The sequence below is a fragment of the Cryptotermes secundus genome, unplaced genomic scaffold (assembly GCF_002891405.2).
Source record: "Cryptotermes secundus unplaced genomic scaffold, Csec_1.0 scaffold165, whole genome shotgun sequence".
Lineage (NCBI taxonomy): Eukaryota > Metazoa > Arthropoda > Insecta > Blattodea > Kalotermitidae > Cryptotermes > Cryptotermes secundus.
Genome location: NW_019737087.1, coordinates 920,827 through 931,650, shown reverse-complemented (window position 1 = coordinate 931,650; position 10,824 = coordinate 920,827). Strand labels below are relative to the sequence as shown.

Sequence of the window (10,824 nt, the reverse complement as noted above, 5' to 3'; positions counted from 1 at the left end):
AAATAGAAAATGGAAGGAAAAAAGCTGATGTATGCCGCGAATTTGGTTTGGTGAATTCTACAGTACAAACGATATGGAGAATCCATATTAATTCCACGTTAATGTTACGTTAGTCTGTACTTAACTACGTATTTCACTAAAAAATGCAACATTTTAACTCGGTTTTTGGTAGATTTTTACGTGACTAACATAAGGCTACTGTGGAAGTGCCCATTTCGGTTACGACATTCTTTTTTACCACGACACTATTTTTAGGTCCCTTTGATGACGTTATAACCAAGTTCTACTGTATATATAAAACCAGGCAATATGATTAGTACTTGAAAATGAAGGCAGTATAAAATATAAGGTTAATGAATTGTAATCCCATTTTCTATCTGTGTCATGTTGTTGATAATCGCTTGTCTTCTCTCTATATAAATTGCTTTCAGAATTAAAAAGGAACTAAGGGACAGTAAACCCACAACGAGCAAGAATACAGAGTTCCAGCCATACGTATCTGACATGAATCCAATCAGTGGGCCTTGGATTACAGCTCCCATGCTGCCAAAGCCATTTACAAGTCCAGCAACTGCTGCACCAACATTACCACCACCCTTCTCACCAATCTTCACTGCCACTGAACCACCAAGAAGTGCATCTAATCCACACACACATGCACCACCTACACTCAGCATAATGGAATTGTAGGTCATACCCCATGAAGCAGTGAACTTGAAAATGAGGAAACCAATTGTTCCAGCAACAGTTGCAAGTAATGTAAGCACAAGGGAATTGTAACGGTCAGCTGCCATTCCAAGGAACACACTACCTAAAATGCCACCAACATCAAAAAGGGACACCAGTAATCCTGTATTAGCTGCTGAGTAATTCAGTTCCTTCATCAAATAAACAGGAAACCACAGATAAATAAAATAGCGCACTACCTTGTTGCAAAACATAGCCACTGCCAACTCCAATACCATAGGCAAACGCCATAATGCAATAAATGAATTAATCTTATTAGATGAGGCTATTTTTTCTTCTACTGGCTCTTTCCCTGGTATTATAGTTTTATACTCCCTGGGCATTTTTAACATCAGCCATGCTAATGCAGCTAGTATCATTACAACCACAGACAGGGGAAGGTACACAAATCGCCAGCCATATTCACTATAAAGGTAAGCTGCCAGTCCCGAAGCAATAATGCTCCCACCAAAGGCAGATGTATTTATCAAGCCAAACACAGAATTAAGTTGATAATCAGAAAACCAAGCCGATACACATTTGCAACAAGCAGGCCATACTGGTCCTTGAGCAGCTCCATTAATGAAGATCAATACCAAGAAAATTCCAAAATTATCCCAGGATCCAAAAGAAAACATGCTGATTCCAGCGATGCCTAGGCATATTGTCACAGTATGACGGGGTCCCATGTGATCAGCTACTGACCCTAGTACCATCTGTGCTAAGGAATATGGCAGCAACATTGCTGTATCAAGAAAACCAAGTTGGACCTGGCTGAACCCTAGTTCTTCTTTCATTCCAACTTTTATTGCTCCCAGGGGTTTGCGGACCAGGTATGTTGCTCCATATAGCACCCACACACATATGAAAATAAATGCTTGTAGCACTTTCAGTCGGGCCATTATGGGCAATTACAAAAGAACGTTTCAGCAATTAGCAGTTTATGATCTGAAGTCAGTGTGTGCTTCCATACAGTCCCATTAAAACTCCTTGAATTACCACATCCGGTAAATGACTGTTTTCTTCTATTTGCATATAAGGGTCCTTCTTATAAATATATATTGGCTGATGTTCCATTACTTTCTCTTCAGCAGCAAAATCCATGCACCTGGGGAGAAAATGAGTTATGATGTATAAATGAAAATACACATTTTTAAATCTCAGTAGCATGGTATTGAAGCTGAATATAACACTTCTTGATCCAATGGTTTATTCTTGGTTTACTTTACAATGTATTTTAATAGTACTCTAAAGTATATTATCAAATATTAAGGAGATTGTGTGATGAATTAGAATGGATGTGGAAGAAAGCACTCATGATATTTTTAAGGTTCCCTCCCAGCATTTTGCTGGAGGGACCACAAAAAAACTGAAAAACCTCAGTCAAGATATTTGGTCTCAATTTCAAGATCTGAATCCAAGGTTTATGAAGCAGGAATGACAGCCTCTATATACTGATGTTATTCTCAATTTAATGGTCCACTGATACTGGTATTATGATAAACTTTTAAATAGGGGAACAGTTTTAATTACAGCTTTCCTCTATGGTATTTGTCTCTTACATTTACTTTCTGCAGAATTTCTTGAAACAGCAAACTGATGTTGTAGTATCTCATGCATCTGGCAGAAGTGTTCTGTCCATTATCAATGACAGAACTAATATTAATGTTAAGAAAGTCGTCTTCTGGGTTTAGGCGCCGTGTATTCTTCGTTTTGGCCGACGTTTCAGAGGAACGGAGAGCCGTTCACCTGCTCTGAAGATGGAGGCGATACGTTCCTCCAAAACGTCGGCCAAAACGAAGAACACACGGCGCCTAAACCCAGAAGACGACTTTCTTCATAGTCATCGCCGTGCAAACCTCAAAACTTACATAATATTAATGTTGTTTGCAACAATGTATCACTGTCATCTTGTCCACCTGTTGTGGACTCAAATCATCTCCTCTTGAATGGTCTTAAGTATCCTTTCCCATAGACTAATATATATAAAAGATGTGTGGATCACTCAGAGAACACAGAAAAGAAAATAAGTAACTATTACAACTGAAGGCTGTTCTAGTTGTCCATGTATTAATTTCCTGTATCTATTTCAGTGATTAAAATAACAATGGCTCATGGAAGTCAATGTGAAATTGAAAATATTTGTTACAGGCCATCTAATTCCATAGAAAGTCATTCCTTACTAAAAATTAATGTCTGGAAGAGATTTATTTACACAAAAGGGAAATTTGGAGGACTAGTATAAGGAATTGTGACTTAATTCACATATATTTAGGCAATATCACTATTTTTTGTGATACTCAGGCCATCAACAAACATGTCACAATAACAAATCTAGCTGTTTACATTGGTTCTATTTAAGAAACAACCAGATAGGTTTATTTTTAAATATCTGATGTGTTGATGACCAGAGTATCACAAATCGTACTTGGTTCAAGAAGCCAAAGAGAAGAATTTACACATGGAAGGCACCTGGGGATTGGAAGAGGCATCAGCTGGACTACATCCTTGTGAAACATCGATTCAGAAACAGTGTGAAGGATGTGAAGACGCTTCCTGGGGCAGACATTGACTCTGACCACAACTTGCTGGTTGCCAAGTTCCGAACCAGGTTGAAGAAAATTATAGGATTTCGAAAGCGCAGACCCAGATGGGATTTGGAGAAGTTATATGCTCAAAGACAAAGCGTGCAAGAGACTCTAGAAGAGAAACTCGGTGCAATTGAAGGTGAAAGCGGAAATGCTGAAGCGCAGTGGAACGATATAAAAGAATGCATGTTAGATACTATCAGTGATTTGGTAGGTAAAGTTGAGAAGATAGCAAGAAAACCATGGGTTACACAGGAGATGATGAGTAAAATGGAGGAGCGAAGGAAATGGAAGAATGTCAACAATGAAGAAGGCAGGAGGAAATACAGGAGACTGAGGAATGAATTGAAAAGAGCCACGGACAGGGCCAAAAAGGAATATCTTGAGAAGATATGTAATGAGATTATGGAATTTCAAAGAACAGGCCGTTATGATTTGATGTACATGAAGACAAAAGAACTAGGATGGAAAGAGAATCATGGGATTCAAAATGTTGGCATCGAAGACTCCCAGGGGAATAGAATAGTAGATCAGAGGCAAGTGCTGAAAATTTGGGAAAATTATATTTCAGAACTATATGATCGACCTAATCGGCCAGAAACCTTAGAAGTTGAACCGGAAGAAGAAGTAGATACAGACGAGAAAGGACCATATATTTTACAAAGTGAGGTGGAAAAAGCTATCAAGGAAATGAGGAAGGGAAAGGCTACAGGAGATGATGATGTACCTGGAGATGTGCTCAAGTTACTGGGAGAAGGTGGTTTGAAAACACTGACAAAACTAATGAACACCATATATGAAAGTGGAGAGTGGCCCAAGGACTTTACAGAAGTTACAATGATTGCCTTAAAGAAAAAGACAAAAGCTACAAAATGCAGCGACCATCGCACAATAAGTCTTATTGCACATACAGCAAAGATAATAGCAAAGATACTTAAAAGAAGAATTGAAAGGAAAATAGAGGATGTACTTGGAGAAGATCAGTTTGGATTTAGAAGAGGAAAAGGAACCAGGGATGCAATTGGGATGATGAGAATTATAGCGGAACGAACTTTGGAGATAGATGAAGAACTGTGTGTTTGCTTCATAGACTGGCAGAAGGCATTTGACCGGGTAAACTGGACCAAATTAATGCAGATCCTGAAAGAAACAGGTATCGATTGGCATGAAAGAAGATTGATTAGCAAATTGTACATGGATCAGAAAGTTAGAGTACGACTGGACAGGGGGGAGACAGGAAGTGTGCAGATTGGAAGAGGAGTTCGACAAGGATGCTGTTTATCACCAATTCTGTTCAACTTGTACAGCGAATGCCTTACCAAGGAAGCTCTGGATGGGCTCGGTGACTTCAAAGTAGGAGGGCAAATTATTCAAACTGTGAAATATGCAGATGACCTTGTGTTAATGGCTAAGGAAGAAACTGTGCTACAGGGCATGATTGATAGACTAATTGAAATTGGAAGGTGCTATGGCATGGAAATGAATGTGGAGAAAACAAAAGTAATGAAAATTTCGAGACAACCAACCCCAGTCACAATAAAGATAGACCAAAAACAAGTGGAGAATGTGAAATGTTTTAAATATTTGGGTAGCTTGTTAACAGATGATGGAAGGTGTACTTGTGAAATTAAATCCAGGATTGCCATGGCAAAAGCTGCATTTAGCAAGAAGAAGAATCTTTTTACCAGCAAATTGGACTTAAATTTGAGGAAGAAACTAGTGAAATGCTACATTTGGAGCATAGCTCTGTATGGGGCTGAAACATGGACACTTAGGGCAGTAGATCAGAAACATCTGGAAAGTTTCGAAATGTGGTGTTGGAGAAGAATGGAGATCAGTTGGACCGATTATGTGAGAAATGAAGAAGTGTTAATTAGAGTCAGTGAGCAGAGGAATATCCTACATGAAATAAGAAAACGGAAGGCTAATTGGATTGGTCATGTTTTACGCAGAAACTGCCTTCTAAAAGAAGCTATCGAAGGAAAGATAGATGGGCGGATAGAAGTGACAAGAAGACGAGGAAGAAGACGTAAGAAGATGCTGGATGACCTTGGGGACAGAAGAGGATACTGTCATTTGAAGGAGAAAGCTCTAGATCACATTAAGTGGAGGAACTGTTTTGAAAGAGACTGTGGACCTGTCGTCTTGACAGATTACTGATGATGATGATGATGAACAGGAAGCAAACAATAAAGAATATCACTATTATTCCAGAACAACATACAGGCACTACCCTACTAATTAAGGAGCTGATTCTACGCATTGTATTAAGAAAGTAATTTTGTCAAAGCACTAAGGATATCAACCATACCAGTAAAAAAATTATATATATTGTCATGTGTTGTTGTATGACGCGACAAATAACTTCATGCTGGTCTTGGGTCTAGCGAATTTATCGCACACTCGCTCTTACACTTACATAATTAACAACTTCCATTCACTAGATACAACTCAACATCTAATACTGCTCATAACTCATACTCAATATTGGCTGAATAGTGTTCGCTGCTCCTTATATAGGCTCAGCACAGACTACATAGAGAACACATTGCTGCCTGGCAACGGATATCAGATATTGTTGTCAGGTGTGTCTACCCACACACTGACTAGCAACAGACGCCCTACTTTTGCATGACATCACAGTCTAGCGGGCAGGAGTATTTACCAAGCGTCGCACAGCAACGGAATGAGTGGGGGTATGTGATGTCACTCGCACTTCCTGTTGCGCCATCCAAGCGTTCACAGAGTTGTTGCCTAGCAACATGCCGATAAAATCCACAACTCTCATGTTGCGCGTGTGCCCTGAGGCCTCTGTGGCTCAACAGTTCCTGCATAGAGCTAATACGCCACATTATATAATATATAAAAATATATAATTATATATAATGTAATGTGAATACCCAAACCATCATTTCCTAGGCAACGATCCACATTCCCGCTATAGCACTACAATCGGAATGCATCCATTCCTAGGCAACGGAAGCAATGCAATACTGGAATTCTAACAATGAGTCTCCACAGTTACAATGAATTGTTAGAAGCGTTATGTGACAACGGGAAAACCAACTGTAGAGAAAGGTGTTTGCTAAGCGGTCCAAACAATGCCTATATAAGGGGGCTGAACGTACCAGTTATGAAGAGTAACCCATTTGGAGGCGGGGTCGAATACCTCCAGTGTGACAATGCGAGTCGTAGGAGGCAACAGAAAGGGAAGTCTTGAATCTGAGATAGTAAAATATTGTGATGTGGATGGTGTAGCGGGAGGTGGGGGTCATGTGAACTCTGTGATCTTGCGAGCGATGTCACATACCCCCACTCCATCCGTGTGCAATGCTCGGTAGACACCCCTTTCCCCGCGGTGACGTAACACGGGATGCCGCATTTGCTATATAGCTGTAAACAATTCCTGACAGCATTGCTAGGCTGTCGGTAAACACAACGGTACTAAACAGCGGTACCTATTACATAACTGTTTTCTGTGTTGTCCGTAATGAGGCTAAATAAGGAGCAGCGAACACTATTCAACAGTGAGTTACGAGTTAGCCAGGGAGTCAGCAGTCAGTCAGTCAGTCAGTCAGTATGTGGGCAGGAGTGACACAGTGCGGATGGAACAGTCGCCGAGTTCAGTTGTAGTGGAAAGAAGAATACCGGAACGTGTGACTAGAAGTGACAGCGTGAGAAGCAGATGCTTGGCTTACAAGAGAAGTAATTGGGAGTGTGTGACATGGTGACACTGGAATAGCTCCCATATCATACTGTGAATACGTGTGGACTACTGAGGACAGTGTGGACAGATTATAGTGTAGGGTTGTAAATTGTGTAAACCCATAAGTGTTATAATTAATTGTAGCCAAGACTTGTAGGTTGTTAAATAAACCAATTAACAATCCAAACAGCGTCTTCAGTGACAAAGCACGCTACAATATGGTTATGAGCCTCAAGGGACTCGGACCCGAAAAAGACTGTGCTGGCAAGGACCAACAGCATATACAGAAGACAGACCCATTCTCTCTTCAGAAGGTGCCCCACAAAACAAGACCGTAACTGTCAAACAGTAATAAATATCTGGTCATGAGCCCCAGATGGGGCTCGACACCAAGGCTTACTGACTGACTGACTGACCGACCATCAGTTGCAATGTGACTTTGACTTGACAGATATTCCAGAGTTGGATAGATCTGTGTGGAGGCATTAAGCAGTTGCCAGAGTTAGTTGACGATCGACACTGGCTGAATATACCAGACAGCAGTCAGTTGAAAAATAGCAGCCACTGGTGTCAGTTGAAGTCTAGCATTCACCAAGTTAGTTAGATCGAGGAAATGGATTCACAGAAGCAGTAAAAAGTGATAATAACTGTACTTGTGAGTGTGTGAAAGCGTATGTTCAATAAATATTTGCTGAATCCGAGACCTACGTAAAGTTATTCATCGCGTTACCTAGGAGACACATTACATAGGTAACACGTGACACTTGTGTCAGCAGTGGGATAGATCAGATTCCGAAAGAACACAAAATGTGTTCACAGCAGATGATAGAACTCCTGCTGGCCATGCGAGTGGAAATGAAAGCCTGGCAAGAAGAGATGGCCACCATGTGAGACAAGAGAACTGCACGGGAAGAAGCTGCGATAATATTATATAAATTATAAATTATATGAAGTTTCTTTTAGTGCTGGTTGTCCCTGAAGATGGCCAAGTAAGGCCAAAAAATGTTGGTCTGTATGATTACTTAATGATTAACAAGTTCCGGGAAAAATAATCATCTACTTTCCTTTCACTACCAATTGAGAATCTGACATGACACAGAATGCACAGAAAACACTGCTTCCAACAGTTCTTCTATCATGTGCATTCATTTCTGTGGGAAAGTGTTTACAGAGCTGTTGCCTAGCAATGCTAGGGTGGGAGGGAGGTGTCACAGACATAAAGTCACACAGACAGCAAAATGATGTAATAGGTATACTTTACTTTCTCAAACTAAGGAAAGTAGGCTACAGACTCCGTTAGTCTGCAAGTGAACTATACCGAACGAGCGACCGCCACTTGTTGGCGAAGTTGGTGCCAACTTTAGCGGAGAGAGGGTGTTGCATGGTCAGCGCAACGAATCCCCAGGGCCATTAATTTAGGTTTCCTAGACTGGAGCTGCTATTTCCTTGAAATAGCTCCTCAATTATCTTCATGAGGCTGAGTGGACTCCATTCCAGACCCACTACTTCTCTGAAAATCTGGTAGTGCTTGGAATCGAACCCGGCCCTCAGGATCTGTAGCCAGGAACTCTGACCACTAGACCACACAGGCGGTCAGCAGGCCACATACACTTGATGGAAATATTATACTTATCTTAATGTACAGTGTATCAGTAATAATGACTTTTAGGCATCAAATTATGTTAAATGATCTTGGAGATGTGAAATCAAGCAGTTGTATAAGCTTACACTGTCACCGTAACACATACCAGTATATAACAAGTGTCCATTATAGCTCTTGGATACGATTTTATTTAACTGGTGTACATCTCCTAAGGGCATGGCTGGAATAGAAAAGATCTCACAGATCTTTACAATTTTATTCATATTCCATAATACATACAGAGTGCACTTCACATAAGTTGTCAGCATTCACAGAATGACAAAAATACGCTCACTGTTCACTCACTTCTGACCTAGTATACAACATGGCAACATACTGCACTCAGAAATAGCATGCAGCTTCCATAAATTTGAGCACAAACTTTTCTTTTCCCACCATAAGGAAATGAGTTTCAAATGAGTGGTAACATCTATTTAAGCCCCTCCATTTGCTCAATTTTCAGCCTGATGAAATTTCCTCACATAATTCTGTATATATGTAGATAGTTTTAAAATTATAATTAAGGAAAATGAGCTCAGAATTTCTAAATTTTATTTATTTGTGCTTTAATCACACTGTCACACAGCACAGAATAACTGGATGATTGCTGAATAATAAGTTGGAAAGGAAGCAGTCATTGCTTAAATACCAGTCTGGAATTTTTTGGAGTGACTGACAAAAACCACAAAAACGACAGTCAGGATAATCATTTGAACACAGTACCTCCTACATATGAAGACATACTAGTTATCTGACCATGAAGTTTCATAGAATTCCCAAAATTTTGAACACTGTAGGAAAACATATCTCTGTACAAAAACCTATATAATTTACTGATGCAAGAACCATTATTTTAACTAACAAAAACTTGCATATATTATTATTAAAGCTGACAGAACATAAAGACATGCAACTTTTACCCTGAGGCTATGCAATTGCGGACTTAACACAGGAGCTGTTTTATTTTAAAGTTAATTTATCAGCTTCCACATAAGTAATTTCGAAGCTGGTCATAACTTGAAGAAACAGTGCAAGATGTGAGAGGCAATGATCATACAAGAGATAATGAATTATACATTTCTATGATATGTCAGATACAAGTCACAAGGGCTTTATCAGGAAAAGGATGTTCAAGCTTTGACCTAATTAAAACAATGTATAATACCTGAAGGCTAATCAAGAAAAAGATTGGTTATGAAATGAATACACTCTAAAAACTTTGGTGCCTAAGAAGTTGTATAATTACTGTGTTGATAAAAATATCGTTTACTGTCCAACACTTCACTGAGACCTTTTACAGAGTCAGTATGGATATGTAAAGCACCACCAATATGGCAATTAAAACAGATACTATTAGTATTATAAGCAAATAAGTAACATTAGTTTTCTAAATGTTACGGTTCATGTACACTTCAGAACATTACCTTTGTACTGCATTAATATCCATTTATAAACATGTGCAATCTTCTGTTTACTTTAATACTTAACATGGCAAACCGGGAACAATATTTTCTCTACATGTGAAAAACAGTAGATCTATAAGACATATAGCTATGGAACTAAATAATTGATGTGATTGATGTCTCTTCAATATTGAGGAGCGAACATACTGTCCATGGTTTGCATCTTAATCCTCGAGGCAAGGACAAGATGACGCGACTCACTGCAGAGAGCATTAAAGGCAGACACATTCCAGATGTCATGGGTGTTCAGAATGATTTTTTAGGATAAAGAGTGCAAGTAAAGTTTATCAAGTAAAAGAAATTGCAAAAGAAACTAATCTTTCAGACAATAATGTAAGTGAACCAACAGAAATCGGAAAAGGTAATTGCAGTCTACTAAATTCAATGAATAATAAAGTACTAAGAATATTCCATCAGAATATAAGAGGACTGAGAAACAAAACAAATGAACTAATAAGCTCCATGAATTAAAATCTTCCACACATACTGTGCCTTACTGAACATCACATGAAACAGCTGGAATTAGAACATCTTCACTTAGAAAATTATAATTTAGGTGCTAGATACTGTAGGAAAACACTGGCAAAAGGAGGAGTGAGTATTTTACTACATGAAAACCTAAAATTTACTAAAATAAATTTAGAAGATTATTGCAAAGACCAGGATCTGGAAGCATGTGCTCTAAAGTTAGACTCTCCT

The 10,824-nt window shown here is 39.1% G+C and overlaps 2 protein-coding genes across 2 annotated transcripts in view; both read right to left on the bottom strand.

The window, feature by feature from the left end:
* Positions 1-262: 262 nt before the first annotated feature.
* Positions 263-1,640, bottom strand: LOC111870053 (glucose-6-phosphate exchanger SLC37A2). The gene has a single exon (XM_023862017.2). It carries the CDS (start codon positions 1,626-1,628, stop codon positions 351-353), a length of 1,278 nt encoding a protein of 425 aa, XP_023717785.1. The 5' UTR covers positions 1,629-1,640; the 3' UTR covers positions 263-350.
* Positions 1,641-1,670: 30 nt separating this feature from the next.
* The window catches only part of LOC111870054 (sorting nexin-24), a 16,806-nt gene continuing 7,652 nt past the window's right edge, over positions 1,671-10,824 (bottom strand). Inside the window, exon 3 of the mRNA XM_023862018.2 lies at positions 1,671-1,834. Coding sequence (XP_023717786.1) covers positions 1,681-1,834 — 154 coding nt within the window. The 3' untranslated portion in view covers positions 1,671-1,680. The remainder of the gene's footprint in view (positions 1,835-10,824) is intronic.